This window comes from Pinus tabuliformis, chromosome Q, assembly GCF_031772625.1.
Source record: "Pinus tabuliformis cultivar Carrire ecotype Pingquan chromosome Q, CPIR1, whole genome shotgun sequence".
Taxonomy (NCBI): Eukaryota; Viridiplantae; Streptophyta; class Pinopsida; order Pinales; family Pinaceae; genus Pinus; species Pinus tabuliformis.
This window is the reverse complement of record NC_142296.1, coordinates 127627233-127652587: the sequence shown is the minus strand read 5'-3', so window position 1 is coordinate 127652587 and position 25355 is coordinate 127627233. Positions and strand designations below refer to the sequence as shown.

Here is a 25355-nt window from a genome sequence, read left to right as displayed (position 1 = left end):
CCTCCAGTTGCAGGCACTTCCTCTACTCAGTCGCGATGCAAGCGCATGGCTCGTTTATCTCAGCGTGTCGCTAGTGCTAGTGCTACTATTTCTAAAGTGGCAATTGGAAATCTTGACGAATAGGAGGAGGAGCCATGGGTTTCCTTGACTGACTCTGATTCAAAGTCCGAGCCAGATGATCTTGTCATGTCTAGCAATAGTGATCACTGATGATTCATCATTGATCATGATGATCAATGAGATAGTATCTGTATTAGTGACTTGTAGTCCTGCAGTTGTATCTATTTGTCGTAGATGCCATTTAGAGCCTCCTTGGTTATGTGTTTTTGTCCTGATCTCCATATATTACATGTATTGGACAGTGCACTGGGTGCCATTTTGATATAGTAGATATACTCGTGAGCATACTTTGTTCATATGTTGTCTTCTTTCTATTACTATAATGCTTTGAGTTTGGAAACATGAATGAAAATCTTAAAAAATATTTTTTCGTTAAAAATTAAATATTTAATGTACTTATCACAAAGATCGAGTCAGTGGAATCAACTCGTCTGAGTCGGAGTTGACCTTCGCCCTGTTCCAAGTCCGAGTTTGAGTTTTAAAGGATTGATAGCAGCGAAATTTTAAAGCCTAAAAGAAAAATTTTATAAAATTGTAAACGTGAACAAGTGATTAAAATTTAATTATAAATCCCCAAATTAAGAGTCGAGAAAACCATGGATTATAAATTATAAATTAGTCATAGACTATAGTCCAAAATGGCAAAATTATACATAGTCACTAGTGTAGGTGCCAAATGGAAAAATTAAAATCTCTCAAAACAACAAAAAGGGAAGTATGAGGCAATATCCAGTGTCCACAATAGCATGAAGCCTGAACCTACTCAAAAAATTACATCTTTTGCATCAAGCCTATCTGAAAATGCTTGAGCCTCACTTTCTTCTCTCCCATCATCATCAATGCTTTGCAACTACAACTCAATGTCATCTAATGGTACATTAACCAATCCTGTATGGATAGATGGCCCATCATCATCATCATCAATCTATGAAGCATCCTCAAGATCTACATCCCACTGTGTTGTAGGTCCCTGTAAATACTCTGGAGTCTTCCTTGTAAGAAGGCGAAGACTGTTGTGCACATAAACTAGTTTCTCCGCTCTTTTAGAGGTAAGCCTATTCCTCTTAATAGAGTGGATAAAACTAAATGTAGACCAATTCCTTTCTGCAACTGAAGAACTAGCAACCTGAGATAGTAAACGCATAGCAAGAGTGTGTATTTCTTGAGCATTGTCCCTGTTAGCCCTGAGATGCAGTGCTGCTATTTTAACGGAAATGTCCCATGTTTTAGCTCCGATGGTCCACGTCTCCTCTTGCTCTGCTTTGGCCATACGCCTATAAAAACCCAGGACCATACAATTATCGCAATACAAAGGAAAACACAGGAAAACCCGTAGCCGAACCATAAGCCGGACTTCAAAAATTATACACCCGCGCTCATAAATATCGGCGGGTCTGCTCTTGGTTCATCTCCTTTCCACTGTGCTCTCCATTCTCCGATCTCCAATCAGATCGATCTCCGCCGCCTGACCAACATCCCGATCGTCGATCCACACCATCCAACAACCCCCGTACCCCACTTCCCACCAGTCACCTGGGGAGGAAATTCGTTGGCCTTGTCAGTGTTTTTGACAGCCGGACAGTGAACTAAAATAACAGAATGCATGGCCGAAAAGGGAAAAAACAACAGCATGATGCAGCGAAACCAACAGAAACGATCATGGAACATCGTTGGCACGAGTGAACCACCTAACAGCTTAGCGAAATTACCAAAATTTGATTACCGTGTTTGTTAGAAACAGAGCTCTCTGAGCTCATGTTTGTCTAGTTACGACATCAAGTAGTTAGAATATAGAGGGGATAAATTAAGACATCTCGAGCCTTAGAGAGTTCGAGAGTATTGTAAAAAGCCTATAAATCGTTGAAAGTTCGAAGTAAGACGGGTTCAACTTTTGGAGATTGTGGATACTCTGTTCCTCCCAGCATCTCATCTTCATTCCAGTAATACAAGCTTCTTTCGCTGTTACATGTTCAATTGCCATCATTCTCCTCTGTTCTAAGCTTGTACTTGAATAGGTTATTCATGTTTTCTTCTGTGTCGAATGCCAGATAACTGTCATCTTATCTCTGCGATGATAAATTAGATTTGTAAGCTTCATTTACTTTCTGTAGCTAGCCATTCATATCTGTTTATGTATCTATCTGTTGATACAATCAGGATTCTCCATCTATTCATTGAATCTATAAACTATTGAGCATTAGTGGTCGAAAGCCTTGTCAAGTTGAGGGTGTTCATGCATGTCTTGAGTGAAAACAGAGTTGAAACAGTCATCTGACTTGACCCAAACCCCAATACATTCCAATAGTTCAGAGAATGATATTGAATATTTATATGTTTCCAGGCATCTCCGAGCTACAACCTAGGAGAGTTTCCTGGAGTGCTAACATAATTGGCGTCGTTGCCGGGGAGAGGAGACTGAAGCTCAGCTTCCCTGGGGGACGACACAAATCCAACTTTGATGATAGACAAAGTCTGGACACTATTTGGGTTGTAGTCATCTATTTGGCGACTCTACTGGAGGACGAACCGCTTGGCGACTCCACTCCATAGTTCTAGCTCAATTTGTGAGGCATACTCGCAGAAATCCTCAGAAGCCACGAGCTGACCCAATACCTGACCCTGAAAAAATCCTCAAAGAAAGAAAGACGTTATAGAAAGGAGCATCAGGTTCAGGTAGCTCTAAACAATATTCTATATCTCTTCAAGAAAATCCTGTAATAGAACAAATACATGTTGAGAGTATAGCATCTAATACTAGCAGTGAAGAAAAAATCTCAAAGATTCATAGAGCTCCTTATTCTTTAGGTTCTCCTTTCGTTGTAAGCCCAAAGGAAGCCTCTCCTCCCATCCATCACACTCCTTTAGTCTTATCAGTCACTCCTCAACCCTCTGTCATTTAGACTTCCAGTACCCTTATAGCCACCACAGCTATGGCAGCACAAACCAAAATGGAAAGAATCATAGCTGCTAGGTATGGACCTCTAGTACTGCCCACTCCTTTGAATGCCATGCCTACTGGAGAATATCAGAAGTATATGCCTAAGTTCACTGGGACTGAAGGTGTTACAGCTGAGGAACATCTTGAATCATTTTATAGCTATGTTGATAACTTGGACATTAGTGAAGATGATGTATGGATGAGAGTCATTGTCCAAAGTCTAGATGGAGGGAATAGAAAATCGTTCAGAGAACTGACCCCAAGGTCTATAGCAGATATTGAGGCTTTAAATTATGCATTCCTAAAGCATTGGGGGGATAAGAAGGATCTACTCTACTACCACACTGAGTTTGGGAACTTAAAGAGGGAAAATGGTGAGTTGTTGTCAAATTTTAATAAGAGGTTAACTGCATGTACAGCAAGATACTCGCTGAAGTAAAACCCACCACTACCTCTGCTAAACTCACCTATGCCAGTGCCTTTGATTCTGACTTCTGTCTATTGTTGAGGGAGAGACGATGTGCTACCTTGGCTGATATGTAGGATGCACCCTTGGAAGTAGAATCAAACATCATAGCTGCAGAGAAGCTCAAGGGGAATGTTGATAGGAGGAGATAGAGGAGCAAATCTTCATCATCTTCAGATCCCAATATAGATAAAATGACCAAGATGATAGAGTCATTAGCCTCTGAAATCTCCAAATTAAAGGTTGACCAGCACGCTGGGAAAGGAAGAGTTCCTAATACCTTTGCTCCTAGAAATCCAAATCCATATAGAAGAGCTAATGAGCAGTTGCAAATTCTGCAAAGAAGAAAAGATGCCAAAGAAAACCAAAGGGTGAAGACCCCTTTCCGGAATGTAGTCATGGAAGAAGATCAGTTTGAAAAAGATGATGAGATCCATTGTCTGGAAGACAAAGGCAGTGCCTCCTTTTCGACCTTAGTTGCCTATGAAAAGTCATTATTCAATGACCAAATCAGCCAATAGTGGGATGGTGGAGCTGTTCTGCAAACTGATGATCAACACAGATATAACCTGAGGTCGAAGATGAATAATGCCAAGGAAACCCCTGTTCAGAGAGTTGTTGTCCCTGCAATACAGCAAGCTAATACGCAGAAACGACCAGCTGTTGATCCCATCATCCTCAAAGCTCCAGCTCACAAGGTAAGAGGCCTTGACAAGTCTCCTTCTCCTTTCAGTTTTGAATCAGAAATTCAGAAGCTAAGCATACCTATACCTCTAATGGAACTAGTGAAGAATGAGTCCTTCAAGAGATCTATCCTCGAGGCCCTTGACCCTAAAGCCATCCAAGCCTCCACTGACTATGTAAATCTGCAAGACGACAAACCAGCTGTTATTCTCAACCCAATGATTGAAAATTGTGATGACAGCTCCCCATCATTCTATGTCTCTTTGATTCTCCATGACAAAGTCCTTCACAACTGTCTTCTGGACACAGGAGCCAGCCATAATCTAATGATCCAGATCTTGGGAGGAGGCCCTCAAGATCTAAAAGATTGAAATGGATCTCGGGAGGAGAGACCCCCAAGATCTGAAAACTTGAAATGGATCTTGGGAGGAGAGACCCCCAAGATCTGAAAACTTGAATTGCCAGAAGAAAAATAGGAGAATGCCCAATAAACAAAATCACAAAGAAACTTTGATTTAAAATAGTAATGAAAATAAACCAGCTAGGGCGGTGGTAGCTTATCTCTGAGAAGAGATGTGGTGCTACATGCCTCTGAACTGTAAAGGCTACATTGTGGCGGACCATCTGACCTTTTACAAAATGTGACTTGTTACTTATAGTATTTTTCAGTTACAATACCACGGGTCAATTCCATGGGTGAATGAATACCATGGGTGGATGTTACAATACCACGGGCGAATGCCATTTACAATACCATGGGTAAGTTCCATGGGTCGATGAATAATATGGGTGGATGAGTACCATGGGTGGATTTTACAATACCACGGGCGGATGCCATTTACAATACCATGGGTAAATTTCATGGGTCGATGAATAATATGGGTGGATGAGTACCATGGGTTGATGCCATTTTCCATTCGGATCATTCCTCCCTCCTTAAGAAGCAATGGTCCCCATTGCGTAAAGTTCCCTCCTGCGAAGCCTTTGTGGAATATGAAGAGCCACTACAGATAAGGGTTTTATGTGGTTAACCCAAAACCCTGATAAACGAAGATCCGAGGATAGAGATACCCTGTAATGGTTGGGACCAACTGTGATTCTGACAGTGTGCGGCCTAGCAAATGGACTTCGATGACAAGGATTTTATGCAGTTGACCCATAACCATGATGTTGGTCGCTGATGAAGTAGCAGGTGCCTACATAGCCTGGGGTGGGAGGGCACGTCTCCAAATAACCCAAGCCAAATGCTGCTATGCTGAAACTGATGAATGTGAAGCAGGTGCCTACTAAAGTGGGGTGGGAGGGCACGTCTCCAATAGGAACCCACTCCGAATGCTACTCCAAAGTTAAAATGGACATAACTCGGCCAATATAACTTAGAATATTTATTATAACCTATTTTTAGAAGCAGAAGGATCATTTTGCATCTTCCCATGAGTTGGAAATCCCTATCTGGACACTATGAGATCTCAGATTCACGCTGCAATAGTTCCGTCGTCACAAAAATTCTGATAAAATAGTTGATTTTAAATCAGCGATATCTCCAACATCCGAACTCCGATTTGACCCCTTTTTTTTGAAATTGGGTGATTTTTTCGAGAGGAATCTAGATCGGGTATTTGTTTTTGTAAATTTTGTACCCAATGTTTCAGATCTGATCTGCAAAGTCGCCGCCCAAAAAAAATTCCTGCAAAAAAATGAAAAAAAGAAATATTCTTCCTGCTTGACCCAAGAAAGTGCTCTGTAGAGGTTGTAGCACATGCCTGAAGTTTGTTGAATATTGCTGCAAAATTTGAAACTGAAATATGCATCAAACCCTTATTCTCATGGAATCATAACCTGCTCTGATACCACTGATCCAGATCTTGGGAGGAGGCCCCCAAGATCTAAAAGATTGAAATGGATCTCGGGAGGAGAGACCCCCAAGATCTGAAAACTTGAAATGGATCTTGGGAGGAAAGACCCCCAAGATCTGAAAACTTGAATTGCCAGAAGAAAAATAGGAGAATGCCCAATAAACAAAACCACAAAGAAACTTTGATTTAAAATAGTAATGAAAATAAACCAGCTAGGGCGGTGGTAGCTTATCTCTGAGAAGAGATGTGGTGCTACATGCCTCTGAACTGTAAAGGCTACATTGTAGCGGACCATCTGACCTTTTACAAAATGTGACTTGTTACTTATAGTATTTTTCAGTTACAATACCACGGGTCAATTCCATGGGTGAATGAATACCATGGGTGGATGTTACAATACCACAGGCGGATGCCATTTACAATACCATGGGTAAGTTCCATGGGTCGATGAATAATATGGGTGGATGAGTACCATGGGTGGATTTTACAATACCACGGGCGGATGCCATTTACAATACCATGGGTAAATTCCATGGGTCGATGAATAATATGGGTGGATGAGTACCATGGGTTGATGCCATTTTCCATTCGGATCATCTACTGCCCAAGGCTGTCATGGATGAGTTGGGTCTTGACATTACCAAGCCTTATCATGACCCGTTTTCTTTTGAATCTAGAAAAGTGAAATGTTTGGGATTAATCAAAGACCTAGCCATCACCTTGTCTTAGCTGCCCATGAAGAGCATGATGATGGATATTGTGGTGGTAGATGTACCCCCCAAGTTTGGCATGTTGCTTTCCAGAGGTTGGATCAAGAGATTAGGTGGAACATTGCAAAATGATCTGTCCTATGCTACTGTCCCAGATTTTGGAGGTGAGAGTAAGAGATTATACAGAAAAGCTCAGTTGGCTTATATCATTAGTGATGAAAGGAATCCCAATAATCCCATCTATGCTGTTGACACTAATTTTGGAGCCTATATTCTTCAGATTGAAGAATCGCAGTTGGCCTCCATGCAGCTTAGGAAACCGGTTTGCCAGATCACAGAGGAAGGAGGCCCACAAATTTGGAACATGTTCTTTGATGGAGCTTGCTCTAAGGAAGCTGCAGGGGCAAGTGTAGTCCTTGTGTCCCCTACACAAGAACGCATTCATTTATCTTTCAAGTTAACTTTTCAGGTCACAAATAACATAGCAGAGTACGAAGCCCTGATATTGGGCTTAAACGCTACTAAAGAAATGGGCATCAAAAGTATAAAGGTGTTTGGAGACGCAGACCTTATCATTCAACAGGTGAACAAAACTTTCCAAGCAAAACATCCAAGGTTGAAAGCATACAGAGATGAGGTATGGAAGCTCATGGGTTCTTTTAATAGTTTCAGCGTTTCTTACATCCCTAGAATGAAGAACCGACTTGCTGATTCCCTTGTTGTGTCTGCTAGCATGTTTATTCCTCCTTTGCCTCCTAAATTGACTTATGAAGTTTAGATGAAATATAGACCATCTCTACCTAACAATGTCAAATACTGGAAAGTTTTTGAAGATGATGATGAAATTAATAGGTTTTTCCAAGTCATTGATGAATTTTCTGAAATGCACATTGACCAAGAAAACAAAACCATTGAAGAATGCAACCAATCTAAGCTAAAGGACGAGATTGGTCAGGATAGCATTGTTCAGCTGCCTAGTAACCATATACCCAAAGGATTGGTGCCCCTAGAGAAGTTGTTTGATCATAATGATGTACCTTATAAGCTTGCCAAAAAAAAATGAGTGTGCAGTTCATAGACATAATGTAGGGATTCCGACCATCCAAAGTACATAAATCTATCCACTCACTTGTCTTCTGCCCAAAGTTCTGAGTATTGCACCCTGATGAAACAATTTCCTGATATTTTTGCTTGGGAGTACAGTGATCTTAAGACCTATGACACCAACATCATTCAGCATAAGGTTCCACTATAGAAGAACACCATCCCTTTTAAGCACAAATTAAGACCTATCAGCCCTCTCTTATTGCCTTTAACTGAAAAGAAAATCAAGAAGTTGTTGGATGCCAAGATCATTGTTCCCCTAAGGTATTCAAAGTGGATAGCTAACCTTGTGGTAGTAAGAAAGAAGAATGGAGAAATCAGGCTTTGTGTTGACTTCAGGAATCTGAACAAATGCTCTAAAAAAGACAACTACCCCCTGCCTAAGATGGAACACTTGCTGCAAAAAGTTTCAGGGGCTAGAGTCATGTCTTTGTTAGATGGATTTTCAGGTTACAATCAGATTGTTGTGCATCCAGAGGATCAGGAAAAGACCGCCTTCACTACTCCTTGGGGCATTTTCATGTACTCCAATATGCCTTTTGGACTAATGAATGTTGGGGCTACTTTTCAAAGAGCCATGGACATAGCCTTTGTGGGAGAGAAGGACAAGTTTGTCCTTATTTACCTTGATGACATAACAGTCTTTTCCAGCAGTCACAAGGACCATTTGCAGCATTTGAAGAAAGTGTTTCTAAAGTGCAGACGTTTGGAATTTCTGTGAACCCAAAGAAGTCCCAATTTTCTCTAGAAGAAGGCAAACTTTTGGGACATATTGTTTCTGCTGAAGGTGTGAAGATCGATCCAGCAAGAGTTCAAGCAATTCAGACATTGACCATCCCAAGGTCAAAAAGTGGCATTCAAACTTTCCTGGGTAAGATTAACTTTGTCAGGAGGTTTATTCCAAACTTTGCAGAGCTAGTGAAGCACATCACTTCCATGCTAAAGAAAGGATCATAAATAAATGGATAGATGGTGCAAGAAGCTCTTTTGAAGCCATTAAACAAGCTATCATGGAAGCTCCCACTCTAATCAGTCCCGATTATACCAAGGAATTTTATATCTTCTCTTTTGCCTCTTATGATACACTTGCGGCAGTTCTATTGCAGAAAAATGATGAAGGTGTACAGCACCCTGTGGCCTTTTTCAGCAAAACTCTGAGGGATGCTGAACTAAGGTATGACCTTATTGAAAAACAAGCTTACGCTCTCATAAAATCTTTAAATGCATTCAGACTTTATATTCTGCATTCCAAAGTGGTCGCGTATGTACCTTCAGCCTTAGTAAAGATGTCCTAACTCAGCGAGATATTGATGGAAAGAGAGCTAAATGGATTGCAAAATTCTTAGAGTTCAACATAGAGGTGAAGCCCACCAAGCTTGCCAAAGGCTAGGGCTTGGCTAAGCTTATGGTTGAGGAAAATTGCAATTTGTTAGACATCAATTGCATGGGTTCAAATTCAGGTGGTGAGCGGACAGAGGAAGCAATAGAAGAGCAAGCGCAAAATCAGTCTTTCGCTGAAAATCTAGCCACCTATGAATGGTATTCCAGTGTAGTTCATTTTTTACAGAAGCTAGAAGTCCCTCCAAGGCATAGCTCAAGTCAAGCCTAGGCCATTAAGCTCAGATCAGCCAAATTTTTCATTAATAAAAACCTGCTCTATTGGAGAGACCCATCAGGGATCCTCTTGAGATGTCTAGACAAAGGACAATTTGTGGAAGTCATGCACCAATTCCACTCTAGCATCTGTGGAGGGCATCATTATTGGAAAACCACAGCCCACAAGATCCTGAGAGCTGGGTATTATTGGCCTACTCTGTTCTCTAATGTGTTTTCTTTTGTGAAGTCTTGTGACAAATGTCAGAGGTTTGTAGGAAGACAACAGCTAAAATCTCTGCCCTTGAAGCCAGTACACGCCAATGGTCCCTTCCAGCAGTGGGGCTTGGACTTCATAGGTGAGATCAATCCACATTCCAGTGGCCATCACAAATGGATCTTGGTAGCCACTAATTATTTCACCAAATGGATTGAGGCTATACCCACTAAAAATGCTAATCATCAGGTTATCATAAAGTTCTTGTATGAGAATATTTTCACTAAATTTGGTTGCCCAACCAAACTAGTCACTGATAATGCAGCAGTTTTCAGGGCAAAAGAATTGGTGGACATGTGTGAATCCATGGGCATTCAATTGGTGCATTCCACCTCATATTATCCTCAAGGAAGTGGCCTGGCAGAATCATCTAATAAGAGTCTTGTAAGGATAATCAAAAAACTATTGGAGGACAACAAAAAGAACTGGGATTCCAAGTTGAAGTTTGCATTATGGGCTGACAGAGTTAGCAATAAGAAGTCCATAGGAAATTCTCCATTTAAGCGGGTTTATGGCGTTGATTTTGTTTTTCCTATCTCGCTGATTCTTCCTGTGACCAAATTCTTGCAAGAAAAACAGGATGAAGAGAACAACATGGCGAGGAGAATGAGTAACTTGGTTGAATTACAGCAAATCAGAGAACAACTGGTTGAGAAGTCAAGAATTCATCAAAAAAAGATCAAAGAAACCTTTGATAGAAAGGCAAAAATGGACAGTTTTCAGGTTGGTGACTGGGTTCTCAAATGGGATGCATTGAAGATAAAGAAGGGAAACCATGGTAAATTTGATGCCTTATGGACGGGACCATTTGTCATTGCTCAAGTTCAGATGACCAATACTTTCATTCTGTGCAATTTGGAGGGGAAAGGTGTTTTTGATTGCCCAGTCAATGGGCGGTTTTTGAAACTTTACTTCATATGGGACTTTCAGGCCTTAATATTGTAATAGGTTTTTTTTTCAGTTTTTGTTTTCTATGCAAATAAACTCCATGCCCAATGGAACACTAGGAGATAAGTTTGTTTTGGTTGTTACTGAAAAGGTAGTAGTCTGCAGTTCTTGAAACCTCACAGGGAGGCTTTCATCCCCAGAAGGAGCCAATGTTAGCCCTGAGGTACAATGCTGCGATTTTAACGGAAATGTCCCATGTTTTAGCTCTGATGGTCCACGTCTCCTCTTGCTCCGCTTTGGCCATAAGCCTTTAAAAACCCGGGACCATACAATTATCGCAATACAAAGGAAAACACGGGAAAACCCGCAACCGAACCATAAGCCGAACTTCAAAAATTATACACCCGCGCTCATAAATATCGGCGGGTCCGCTCTAAGTTCATCTCCTTTCCGCTGCGCTCTCCATTCTCCGACCTCCGATCAGATCGATCTCTGTCGTTTGACCAACATCCCGACTGTCGATCAACACCATCCAACGGCCCCCGTACCCCACTTCCCACCAGTCACCCAGGGAGGAAATTCATTGGCCTTGTCAGTGTTTTTGACAGTTGGACAGTGAACTGAAATAACAGAATTCATGGCCGAAAAGGGAAAAAACAATAGCACGATGTAGCCAAACCAACGGAAATGATCATGGAACATCGCTGGCATGAGTGAACCACCTGACAGCGCGGCGAAATTACCAGAATTTGATTACCGTGTTTGTTAGAAACAAAGCTCTCTGAGCTCATGTTTGTCTAGTTACGACATCAAGTAGTTAGAAGACAGAGGGGATAGATTAAGACATCTCGAGCCTCAAAGAGTTCGAGAGTATTGTAAAAAGCCTATAAATGGTTGAAAGTTCGAAGTAAGACGGGTTCAACTTTTGGATATTGTGGATACTTTGTTCCTCCCAACATCTCATCTTCATTCCAGTAATACAAGCTTCTTTTGTTGTTACATGTTCAATCGCCATATTCTCCTCTGTTCTAAGCTTGCACTTGAATAGGTTATTCATGTTTTCTTCTGTGTCGAATGCCAGATAACTGTCATCTTATCTCTGCGTTGATAAATTAGATTTGTAAGCTTCATTTACTTTCTGTAGCTAGCCATTCATATGTGTTTATGTATGTATCTGTTGGTAAAGTTAAGATTCTCCATCTATTCATTGAATCTATAAACTATTGAGCATTAGTGGTCGAAATCCTTGTCAAGTTGAGCGTGTTCATGCATGTCTTGAGTGAAAACAGAGTTGAAACAGTCATCTAACTTGATCCAAACCCCAATCCATTCCAATAGTTCAAAGAACGATATTGAATATTTATATGTTTCTAGGCATCTCTAAGCTACAACCTAGGAGAGTTTCCTGGAGTGCTAACAGTCCCCATACATCCTCCATCATCCACTGGGACTTCTTTGTGCCATGCCCAATAAATCTTCCTCTGCGGCTTTAAAGAAAGTGGGGCTACTGAGCAAAGCAAAATCAAGAAACTATTCTCCAAAATTCGAATATGGTTGCCTGCTATGGTGTATAGGTTAATTTGACAACTCAGTGCAAAATTCCAATCACTGGACTAGATTCCTCTTTCTGAGAGGACCAAAATTGACCTTTGAAGCAATGGATTCAAATAAGGGAAAGTGTATTTTTGAAGAGAAGCCCACAATGTCACATTTGAACAAGTAAACCTAGAGGACAAATTGCCCCTCCTCCAATGCCTATATTTGGCTCAATACAAATTGCAGGTCATCTCTTCACACGTGCGAGCAAGAGGAAGGAGAAATTTCAGGGGGGGGAAATTTTGTTTTGACCAATACTTTGACTCATTTTGACTTTTGGAGATTAGGCATGGTTTGACAAATTTTGACTTGGGTTTTTGGACTATTTTGGGAGGCCGAATTTCTTGGCACAAAAATCGAGACTTTGTGGGCACTTTGACTATATTTGACTTTATATCTGCAACTAGGGTTTTGGTTGCCTCTGACTTTGACGTTGACCAAGTTTGAAAGAGAATTTTGGGACTATTTTTGAGGATCTTTGACTAGTTGATCAGGTTGCATTCTTTGACTGCTAACCAAGTACATTTGGAGGATTGTTGACCGTTGACCACTTGTTGTTGTTGCTACCGTTGACTTTGACCAGATTTGACTAACATATTTTGGATTTTTTGTTGGTTGATCTATTGATAAGTCAAACTTTGATTTTGACTCTTATTTATAAAATTGGGCTTGCTGTACTCTGTCGGACAACCACTTATAATGGATTGTATGTTGAAGCATGATATATTGGACTCTCGAGTCTCTCCACACAAGTCCAATCAACTGACATTAAACTAGAAATCAATCATTGCCACCACAAAGAATGGTAATGAGGTCAAAAAGATCTAACCACCTCTATTTCAACGTACACTTTCACATATGCTTTGTTCAATCCATGGTAATTCATATCATAACCATAGAATGCTAAAATTACTCTCCGTTTAATATCCCTTCCAAATGTGTTAAAAATTCCGTTTTCAACAAGCACCAACAATAGCCCTTTATATTGCTAGTCACAAAATAGTCAATAATTTTATGAAGAAAATCTATACTTTTTTTACTTTTGATTGGCTCTAATTTAGAATGGCATATTTAATAATTCAAGCATTGATTATGAGGAAAGTTCATTTTTATTTGCATACATATTGAATTTTATAATGGCTTTTATGGGCACATTCAATCCCAATATCAATTTTTCATTTCTGTTTCCGATTGTTGAATAACATCACTTCATGTTTTTCATCATTCATATGGAGAAAGCCATAATTATTAAGCACCCATAGAAGACAAGTGTCAACTGCCATGTAGGAAGGATTCATTAAGGAACCTGCGGCATTCTGTTGGAGGTATAATCTCTATCGTTTCATGTATTTCATTAATGGAAACTTAGAGGTAGGTCAATTAAAGGAAGTTTGATGGTAATTGCATGTACTTGATGTTAATTTCTTAATTCCAGATCTCAATTTAATTTCCAGCAATATTTTATACCCGAAAATTATTTCTGCAATTACTAAATATAAAACACACTGGAATTTTTAACAAAAAATTAAGTAGCAGAAGCACACATAGTGGAAACCTTTCACACAGCAAATAACCCTCCAATTACTCTTCACTTTTATTATCTGAATAATGAGAGCTCGCTTACTAGGTAGAAAATACAAAAATTTTACAGCAAACTTAGAAACCAGCAATTCTGTCACAAAAACCCCATTCTGCACCAAGCTGAATATTCCTCCACTCATGCAGCCTCTGCAGCTCCTAAAACCCTCCCATGTGTGGCCTGTCTCACACAAGCCCTCCACATGTGCAGCTCATATGCTATTATCCTCAAATGTGCGGCCTTTCTGCAACTTAATTCACTCATATGTGCCACCTTCAACAATTTCTGGTGCTCAGAAAATCAAATTCAGCATTAGCCTCCACTCAATCCTCCTTATGGAATTTCCTAAGTTACCAGGATTCGGATTCGGATCCGGATCCAGATTTGGATACGGATCCACCAGTTTTTTGAAAACCCAGGATCCGGAAACGGCAAAGAAACGGTAAGTACAAGCAAATATAAAATATTTTGTAATTTTTAAAATTAAAATTTATATAAATATAAAAACTAAAAACTAAATTTATACAAATATTAAAAATAAAAACATATACTAATTTTTTAATATATAATTTTTACATATAATAAATAATTATTATATAAATAATTCTTAATGTATCATTTATAAATATTAATTAAACATTAATTAAATTTATATAAAAAAAGAAAAAAGCATATGTGATTTTTTAAATATATAACTCCAATTTAATACTTTAAAAATAATTATTAAATTAATCATAATATAATTAATGCATCATGAACACTAACTTATAATTATTTATATTAAGCAAATTATTAAACTTACAGTTATTTTAGAAAAGTTACTTTTAAACTTGAAAAGGAACTTTAAAATTGATTAAAATATAAACTTACTTTCTGAACTTTAAAATATCTTCTAAATAAATAAGAGTTCACGTCACATGTATTAAAGTTTATAATGTCTTTAATACTATTAAAGTTTAATAAATATGAGTTCACGTCAGTCACGTGTATTAAAGTTTATAATAAAGTTTATAATCTCTTTAATACTATTAAGGTTTATAACATGGTCAACATAGAAATAAAACTTGCATTAAAGTTTAAAGCGTCTTGTATGTCGCCACGAACTTGCATTAAAGTTTATAGAAGAGTATTAAAATTTATAATATGTTCACAGTTCAACATAAAAATAATAAATTTTATGTCGCCCAGCAATTCCTTAGTTTATTTCCGCTAACAGATTTATTAATCTATTTCTTACCATTCCATTGACTTGCATTGAATTTCTCGTTTTGGAATTTTGTGCTCCCGTATGTTGATGATTTTTTACCCACGAAAAGAAGATAGGCGGATCTCTGCGGATCCGGATCCGTCTCCAATCCAGGGATCCGCAGATCCAGCCATTAGGAACGTAAGTCTTTTGTTTATGCTTTAAGTTATATAGATACGCAGACTGATTGAGATGTCTACTCTTGTGATTCGGATGTAGATAAGGAGTTATTGTGATTTGATTTTCCCTTATGATGCATGTGGCAATTTCTTGATTTACTTCAGGTTATGATGTTGTTGAGTTGGTTACCAAATCTTCACTTGGAATTTTCATCATCTAAACTACAACATTTGAATATGTTGTTCCTTCAGCAGGGTTGTCATCTTCTTGAGTTGTGATATTGACTGGATCGGCATTGGTTTTTTTCTTCAACTTGGACTGTTATGTTTTAAGTTTTTGAAGCTTCTTTCGTGACAAGTTCTAATTTTCTTATCAATGATTTTTTATCATTTTTAAGTTTCTTAATTTGAGTAAGTAGACTTTGATTATGATTTTTGTGACGTAACAGTTCTTCAACTTCTGAAATAACTTTATTTTGGCATTCAAGCGTCAACATTTAAAACTCTAATTTGTTCTAATAATCTTTGATTAAGGTCTTTTAAGTGCAGATTTTCTTCTTCCTCCGATAAATTCTCATTGAATTTCTTCTCGAGACATTCATTTTCTTCTTATAATTTTTTCTTTGTATCTTTGGACTTCTTGACCTTTGCAAGTAATTTTTGACTATGGTCACTTACACGCAAGATTTCTCCATTACTTTTTGTTGATTCTTCGTAAAACTGATTTTTGAGATCTTTATATTTTTTTTCTAATGCTTCGTTCTTTTGTTGAAGTTGGGTGAGTTCTTCCTTTGATATTTCAATTTGTGTCTGCGTTGATATTCTTCCAAAATAAACAATTTTCGACATGTTGGACAAAATGTTGCACAATTTTTTTAAAACTGACGAATCCTCAAATCTTGTTTTACAAAATGGACATCTAATCCAAAACGTATAATTATGATTAAATCCTTTTTCATCAGTGCCTGAGGCTGAAACCATTTTGTTTTGTTGATAAATTTTACATAAAACTATACTTTGACATCAACTATAAACTGAGCCTTTTAATATATATATTAATAACTTTTAATCCTCTTTTAATTTAATATCCGTGTATATATCTTTTTAAGATCGTGAAGCCTTTTAATACTTGTATTTAAAAAACTTTACGGCTTCCTTTTATTAAATAATCCCTCTTTAAATATTATTCAAATAACCATGCATGTGAAAAGTGAACTATATTCTCTTATATTTCCCCGACTCAATTATATAAGTGCATTTTTTCTTATAAAATCAATTTATAAAAAAACCCTTAGCTTATTCTCCAATCGACACAACGCTTCCTGAAATGGCAACGTTTGATGGCCGCCAACGATTATCAATTCAGATCCCAAACAATGTTTAATACACTGAAACCCTTAACGAACGAACACGAGTTTAGTAACCTATACACTTGACCAGTGACAATTAATCCTCTATTGCAATGAATGCCCGCATGTGCAGTGGCATGTCTTGAGCAGGCTTTCCCAATAGCGAGTATAGTTTAGTTCAGCAAATTAATGATCCAATCATTTACTAAAATCCCTTCCACCTCAACAAATAATCCTCCACATACTCAAAATAAAAATGGTGGCTAGGTAGCCCCAAGGGTTAGCTCAATTGGTCGAGTTCCCATCATTAAAGTACCTTGTTAATGGGAGGTCATAGGGTCAATTCTCCTCGACACCCTTGGGGTTAGGCTCTATTAATGAGCCAACGGGAAGTAATCCTTACGGGTGGATCTTCCCCGATAGTTACTGTGGACGTAGCGACCACTAATCTCCGACGTTCGTGAACCACATTGAAAAAAAAATGGTGGCTAGGTAGTACAATATGAACAACGCAAACGAATTTGACGTGGATTAAATGCAAGGGTGTGATAATTCAATTGTACGGCGGTATGCAACAACGCCATGAATTATTTGTTATGTGCAACAGGATTGAAATTCAATTGTGGCTAATGTGTATGCAATTTGGTGCGGTTGTAAGATGAAAATATATATGGTGGCAATATTATTTTTGTCGGGCAAGTGGCGTCGAGAGCAATTGTTGTGTGCAATGTACAGAAGATATGATATGAGATGTTACAAATGAGGACCCGCTTATATCCCTAGGCAGGTGCCCCTTCATGAATGGCCATGTCCTTAGAGACATGCCTCTTCAATATAGTAATCATTATTATGATTATTAATATTATTTATATTATTTTTATATATATTATATTCATAACAAAAGGTATAATGCACCACTTTTATCTTATCATTGTAGAAGAAAAACATCCCTTTCACCAAGCGTTTGGTGAGAATCAAGGCTACAAGGGTAGATCCTTGGCATGAATTATCCTATCGCATGCCTCCACCCAAAGGAACATGGGTAGATCCTTGGCATGAATCATCATCTTGGTAGCTCCAATAATGGCCCTGTTTTTTTCTCTCAGCAACCCCATTATGTTGTGAGTTGTAAGGTATTGTCAACTCCCTCTTGATTCCTACCACCTTGTGAAAATTATTGAAGTCATTGGAGGTATACTCACCCCCATTATTCGACCTCCAAAAACTTTGATCTTCCTCCCTATCTGATTCTCCATGAGAGACTTACACTCCTAAAACTAATTGAAGACCTCCTCCTTGGCCCTCATGAAGTAGATACATGTCCTCTTAAAGAAATCATTAATGAAGATCACATAGTAATTGTAACCACTCAAGGATGCCACTAACATAGGACCACAAACTTCTCTATGTAACAGATCCAATATCCCCTTGGACCTGATCTAGCTCCTAGGAAAAGCACCCTTGGGATACTTGCCAAGTGCACATCCCTTGCACACTCCCTACTACTCTACACAGAATACCAAAAGACCAATAACAATCTACCTTAGTATCGGTAAAGCTTTGCGATGCAAGTGACCCATCCTCCTATGCCACAACTTCCACAGGTTGCAACTGCCATGAACTAGAACTCGTATAGGTTGAGCCTTCAACATGTACAAGTTACCCTCTCTACCTCCAACCACTCATCTTGAATCTAGGATAGATTCTCTTAGCCTAACAAGTACCTATACATCATAGAAATAGACCACATAGCCCTTGTCCTCCATGGCTTGGACTAAAAGTAAATTTTGGTTAGTCCTAGAACATACAAAATATCTATTACCTCCACAGGAAATCCTGATTGCAGCTAAAACCGAATAGTCTAAGCTCCCTCTACACCATACTTGGCATTGTTGCCAACCTCCACATGTAGATCCAAGTCATCTTACAACAAACTATTGAAAGGTTATTGTGCTCCTGTCATGTCTCTAGAAGTGCATTGTCCATGAACAAGGCACCCTTGGCTATAGTGCCAGAAAGGCAAGACAAAAATGAGAAATCCTTCTCGAATCTTGCATCAAACTCGTTGACTTAAGTATTTGCAAAGGCTACAACCTATTACGCCTTTCCCTTAACTTCCTGCTTGTTCAAACACTGAGGCATAATGGCCACTCTTGTGGCACACAAAGCATTTCACTTTGCTCAAATATTTCTTCTTTCTAGCCTATGAAGTAACGTCCCCACTTGTACCCTTCTTAACCTTCCCCTTGTCATTCCTTGCCTGACTAGCAAGAGCATGATTCTCATCATCACCCCTGCGTTGGCCTCTTGTAAGAGATATGTCTTGAATCTCTTCTGCAATGAAATCAACCCACAATTTGTCCCAATCAAGAAGTTTCACTTGTGCCACATGCCCTTGATGAAAGGAACACATGGCTTAGCGAAAACATTCAGGTTCATCCTTACTATCTCTTTATACATCATAGTCTCCCCAACTGCAACCAACCACAAACCTGTGTCATCTTACTAATATAAGAGGTCACAATATCTTATCTAGTCATCTTGGTACCCCCGAGTTTCTCTCTCAGCACCATCTTTTTGTTGATGCCATCACTCTCATATAGCTTCACCAAAGCCTCGAAGATCTCCCTTGTTGTATTCTTTTCGGATACGTGAGGAATTGCATGATCCTTCATCGCATCCAATAAAATCCTTTTGGCTTTCACATCCTCCTGATTGTGGATGACCAATTCTGCAACATCTATACGCAAGGTGAGTTTGGTGTTGGCAAACTCTCATATGCCATTCGCCAGAATTATACATCTCTTGTAAACTTGTATAAAATTTGATCTTCCTTCCTTTAGAGCTATGGCTCTAATACCATGTTAAATTCTTAATTCCATATCTAATTTTAAATCCTAGCAATTTTTTATACCCAAAAAATATTTCTGCAATTATTGAATAAAAAACACACTAGTATTTTTAACAAGAAATTAAATATCGAAAACACGCATAAAGGAAATCTTTCACAAAACAAATAACCCTCCAATTATTGTTCACTTTTATTATCTAAATAATCAGGGCTCCGTTATTGTGAAAATCGTTCAAAGAGAAAACACAAAAATTTTACAAACAAAATTGGATGCTCGCAAATATGCCCCTAAAAACAATCAACGCCCAGCTGAATTTTCATCCACTCGTGTAGCCTTTGTAGCTCTTGAAACCCTTGCAAGTGCAGCCTGTCTCACATGAACCCTCCATATGTGCAACTTGTACGGTATTCTTCTCACACAGCGCAGCCTCTCTGCAACTCAATTCACTCACACATGGCACCTTCAATAATTTTCGGTGCTCCATAAATCAATCCAACCTTAGCCTCCAATCTATCTTCCTTCTAGATTTTCCCATCACTACTGCAACACTTCTTTCTCTTCGGCCCTGAGCATCACACATGTTGTTGTCATTTCTTTCTCGTCTCCTTAGCCTTGATTTTATAATTTCTCATTGAGGTAAATCCCTAACCTTAATCTCCAAAGTGATGGATGCCTAGGATTAGATCCTAACCCACTTCAGATCAACAATTAAGATTATAACAAATTCACTAAAGTAAAGAATTTACTTTTCCTTAGTTTCTTTAACTCAATAGCCAACATAACTGATTATGTGTTTTTCCTACGTCAGACTTAAGCTAAATTACAAAAGCAACTTACTAAATAAATTGAGCAAGTATGCTAAGGAGACTTTGGATGACTCTTGCATGCTTGACACTTAGCCAATGCAGATTGCAGAAACACCTATCCATTGCTACAGTTATCAACACTTGATAAATGGTAGCCTTGTCCGTCATTCACACCCTTGCCAAAAATTGCACATTGATATTCACAATTGTTGGCACCCTGGTATGGAACATCGATCTATACAATATGAGGAAGGTCTATTGAGATTTTGGGTGGCTTGTCTTGCATATGTGAATGGGGTTTGGGCTTTTTGTTCAATTGGCTTTGAAGTATGGTGCAATCTGCTCAAAGATGTGGTATATATGGCTTTTAGGGAGTGGTGCATGTAAACCATCAATGGTTTTCAGCCAACATCACAAATAGTAGTGTTGACGAAAATGACTAGACAAACATAATGGTTTTATAAAAAGTAATCTTTCACTTTCTATGACAGAATGAGTTTGCTAAGGAACTCTTATGGTGGTTATGATTAGAAGTATGAAGAAGTTTGTTTCAGTTGCATGTACGTTGGAATAAATTCTTCATGATACATACTGATTATGTGTGCTAGTATATTTCTTTTTCAAATGGGAAAATTGTGAGATCTTGTGTTACAGAAAATTTTATGTCCTGTAATTGTTTGCAAAGGAACTCTTATTTTTCTCTCTTGTTTCTGATCTATCAAATGTGCTAAAACTTATTTCTATTGGATCTCTGCCATATTATACCATGATGTTAATAGATGGAGTTTCCTTAATCAGATTTTTCAAGGCCATCAAGCGGGCAGCATTCGAAAGATTTTCCATATCCAAATGTGATGTTGCATCCAGTGAGCTTTATGTAATATTCCAATTTCATCATATTAAATCCTCCATTAACCTTGTTTTCATCCATCACTTCCACAAGCTGCTAGTCATATTTTCTTTAGATTTAAAATTTTGAATCCTTTAAACATCAAATTTTAAATTTTAAATTCTAGATTCTTGAAATTTTAGCATGCACCAAAAATGTTTGCATTGGATTGTCCTCTCTTATAACAAAATTCTTGCGAACTTCATGTTTCTAATCATTTGTTAAGCTTTAGAGTCCTTGAATTACTAGTATGAATCGTATAGACTATAAAGACCTCTAATGAAGCGAAAGGACTAGACAAGTGAGTAACATTTATGAATCGATAATATCCACAAAATACTCCTCAATACTACAAGTAAACTATAAAAGAATAATCAAGAATTTCATTGGGAGCACAAACAAAAATAATAATAAAGATTGTTAGCAATTCATAGATTATCACAATTGTGTTCCAACTTCCAACCACATTACATATAAAAGAACAAACAAATAACCAACAATGCAAAACATACTTGACCAGCATTCCGAGAGTCTGGATCAATTTGCAAACACCGCTCATATGCCTCTATCGCAAGCATGATATTACCTGCATCCCTGTGCAAAACCCCTGTAAAGATGAACATGCACATGCACACATGAAAAGTCAATAAAATATTTTATACCAGAAAGAGAAACAACATGAAAACACGTCAATGAAGATTAAATATAAAAACAATAACAAGCCTGTGTGATGAGTGTAGAGTTGTTGTCTAGTGAACAGAAACAACTGAGAAAATGCAGAGTATTTTTTAAGGATTCAAAAATTATCCCTATGTATAGCATTCTAGACAACTATTTTGGTTTGAAAAATCATAGATATACATATGTAGGTGAAGTCAATAAAAAACATATAATTTACTTTTAAAATTTGCAAGGTTTTGGTAAATATATTATCAATTTAATCATATTTATTAAAAAATATGTGAATTTTAACCAAATTGGCAAATATTTTTTCACAAAAAAAGGCCAAAATAGCCAATTGGTGAAATTTTAACCTTAAAATAACACCCTGAAAAAATGTGTCCAGACAAACACCAGTATGTATAGCTCCGAGGGTTAGCTCAATTGGTCGAGTCCCCATCATTAAAGCACCTTTTCAAAGAGGTCACAGGTTCAATCTCTCGACACTCTCAGGGTCAGGCTCTATGGTTGAGCCAGCAGGAAGTGATCCCTTCGAGTGGAACTTCCTGGTACAAATATTCCGTGGATGTAGCGGTCATCAATCTCCAGGGTCCATGAACCACATAGATAATAGAGAAACAAAAATAGAAGAAATAATAATAAATAAATAAAAACACCAATACGTATAGTAGAAAGCAATGCTGCAAACATGTCGGCAAATACATCACCAAGGATCTGGAAAACAAGTTATCAAAAAACAACGGGGAAAATATTAGAAAATATCAGCAAACATTCAAAAATACAAAAATATTCATTTTTTTAAGTTTTTATTATTTAAAGATCTAAAGAAACCCCCACCCTCTAGCCCTACTATGGGAAAATGTTTTAGAAAACAAACTACAAAAATGTACAAAATTATATAAAAAGAGCTAAGTATATCACGCATTTAAAAATTAAATAAATAAAACTTTTTGAATAATATAATAAAACAAGATGTACAGCAGAGTTATATGGAAAAAAGGGAGCTGCACACACCAACGCCACCAGCACCACCACAGTGAAAAAAAAGTGCTGCAAATGCGGTCCTCTAGCCTCTATTCTAACAGCAACAAACATGAACTAAACAAAAACTGTGCAGGGAGGCTGATGAAAAGGTCCAAAATTCTCGAGTCGGCAATATTTTCCATTTTCAGGCAACATGTTGCTGATATGTATTTTCCATTTTCAACTGACATTTTCAAAAGCTGAAATGATCACCATTTTTCCCAGTGATATTATTGCCAGGCTAGCAGAATTGTGATATATTGCTATGTTGGCAATATTTCGCTGATATTTGCAACACTTGTAGAAAGTACTAACACATTCAAGATAATTAGCATACTTGCACCTAAAAATAATCCAATCAAATTTCATGGCATGAATTGAAGTTAGAATAAGCATCGACCATAATTGTCTTGAAGGCCATTTTCAATTTTGAAAAGGTAATGCATGTCAACAATAAGCTAGAAAATCTTGGCCACCCCATCAAAGCACAGAATTAGGTCCAATCATTAAAATTAATGTGAGCTGGCAAACTTCACAATCTAGAGACAACAATTTTGATGGGTTGTCAAACAAAAAGAGAGAAACTATATTAATGTCCACTAGTATCTAAATATAGGTCAATGGAACTCAAGCGTATAACAAATATTAATAGCCAAACGAGGGGTGCTTAGAAAAGGTGGAAATATATGTAAAAAAGGATAAAACCTCAAATATGCATAAAGAACACTCGTGTGAAGGAAGATAAAGAGAGCAAAAAACGTAATAGAGTAAGGAACGAGTCAACCACGCACCCTCTATTCCTTGTTTGGATCAAACAAGCCTAAACCATCAACCACCATGAAGACAATGAGAGCAAAAAAGTTAATAATGGAAGGGACAAGTCAACCAAGCACCCTCTATTCCCTGTTTGGATCGGAGGAGCCTAAAGCATTAAGAACTATGAAATCACCAGTAATGCAATCGAAACAGGTTTCAACTAGAGGACAAGAAGAATTTTGCAAGGCACTAAGTAGACTATACTGTCTCATAGATCCACAACAAACTTTATGATCTTTGTAACTGTCCTTGTACTCTCAAACAATAAGAAAAAAGGCATTGTCCTTCATTTCTTGTTGGGTTTTCCCACATCAGATTTCCCATGCCAAGTTTCATGTTCCATTGTGCGCTTTTGCTATTGTAGCTATGTTTTCATGTTGCATTAGTTAAAAATTCCATTCGTTTGTGTTTTATTCCATGTCAAATCACAGAACATACAAAATGAATAGTAGAGGAATCAGGCATAAGCTCGCTAAAGTTGTTGCAAGTTTTAAATCTTTTTTGGCAAGCCAATAATTGGAATATCCAAGGTCGTTCATTGATCGACACAATGAGTAAAATGCATAGGAGTAGCCTTTCTTACCTCATTCTTATGTTATAGAAATGTTATGATTGATATATGTAGGTTGAATTTTCTAAGCTAATGGAATTTTCTTTTTATTGGGTGAGTATTACTTCACCCAACTTTCAAGAGATAAAGCCTCGAAAAAATAAAATAATAGACTTCAAAAACAAAAATTGGACATTATAAACAAAGAAAGCAGAAGATGGTGGGTTTCACATGAGTTCGAGCAAAAATACTCCCTACTCAACATCAAAGTACATAGTTTTGCAATGCTTACATGTCACATCATACAATGGAAATAGTTTTCAATGGCTCACCCAACAAGGTGACATTGCACTCAAAAACTCCTAAAGGTATTAAAAAGGCACCCAACATAAAAGAAGGAGATGTACACCATAGTGCACAAAGTCAAACATAGAAGGCATTATCTGTACATGCTTATGCATTACTTCCACAATTTAATACATTGGGAGCAGTGTTGCGCAACAAAGACAACAATTCTCTAAAAATATTTTACTAAAGCTATTTCAAGGTAGCAAACCAATGACAAGGACATGTCCACCACAACATTAGTAGTCAAACATTCAAAATATTATCTACAACAAAAGAATCTGATGGTCATTAACCACAAACCATTCTAATACTTGTAGACACATTCCAAATTTCAAAATAAATGACAGTTGCAGTGGGTTATATATTTGTAGCATTATATACTTGTAGCAATGTAGCCTACTGAGAGTGCACAAGAAAGAAATGCAACATGATGTAACAAATGTTTTCCCAACGTTAGTTTTCAAGGTTATTTTGAAAGTGCTTGCACCATGTTTAGGGGTGCTTCAGGTAATGCTAGGTGCATGGTGCATGGATGACCCTCGGTTCTTCTGTGACAAACATGCACATGTGGAGGTTGGTTGCACTTGGATTGCTAAAACTTGCATGGGTGCTTATGTGGCTTTCTTTTTTGGAGTGTTAGAGACCTTTACACAGCTTAGTGACATTCTTTATACTGGCCACATTGAGGTCAAATACTTGCTTGTGAGGATGTTTTGCTTTGGACGAGGTGTGCTTGGCATTCTAAAGGAGAGTGTTGAGCCCTAGGTAGCATGTGTTGGAAATATTGTTGTCACTGATATCAAAGGCAAGGAGAGACTACAGATATCTAAGATAAAGATCACAAGATGGTGATTGTTGGAAATAT

The 25355-nt window shown here is 37.8% G+C and overlaps 1 protein-coding gene across 1 annotated transcript in view; it reads right to left on the bottom strand.

Annotated features, from left to right (window-relative positions):
• Nucleotides 1–25355, bottom strand: part of SPY (Tetratricopeptide repeat (TPR)-like superfamily protein) — a 310171-nt gene that overhangs the window by 176956 nt on the left and 107860 nt on the right. Inside the window, exon 10 of the mRNA XM_089384094.1 lies at nucleotides 21585–21679. Within this exon, the coding sequence (XP_089240220.1) occupies nucleotides 21585–21679 (95 nt within the window). The remainder of the gene's footprint in view (nucleotides 1–21584; nucleotides 21680–25355) is intronic.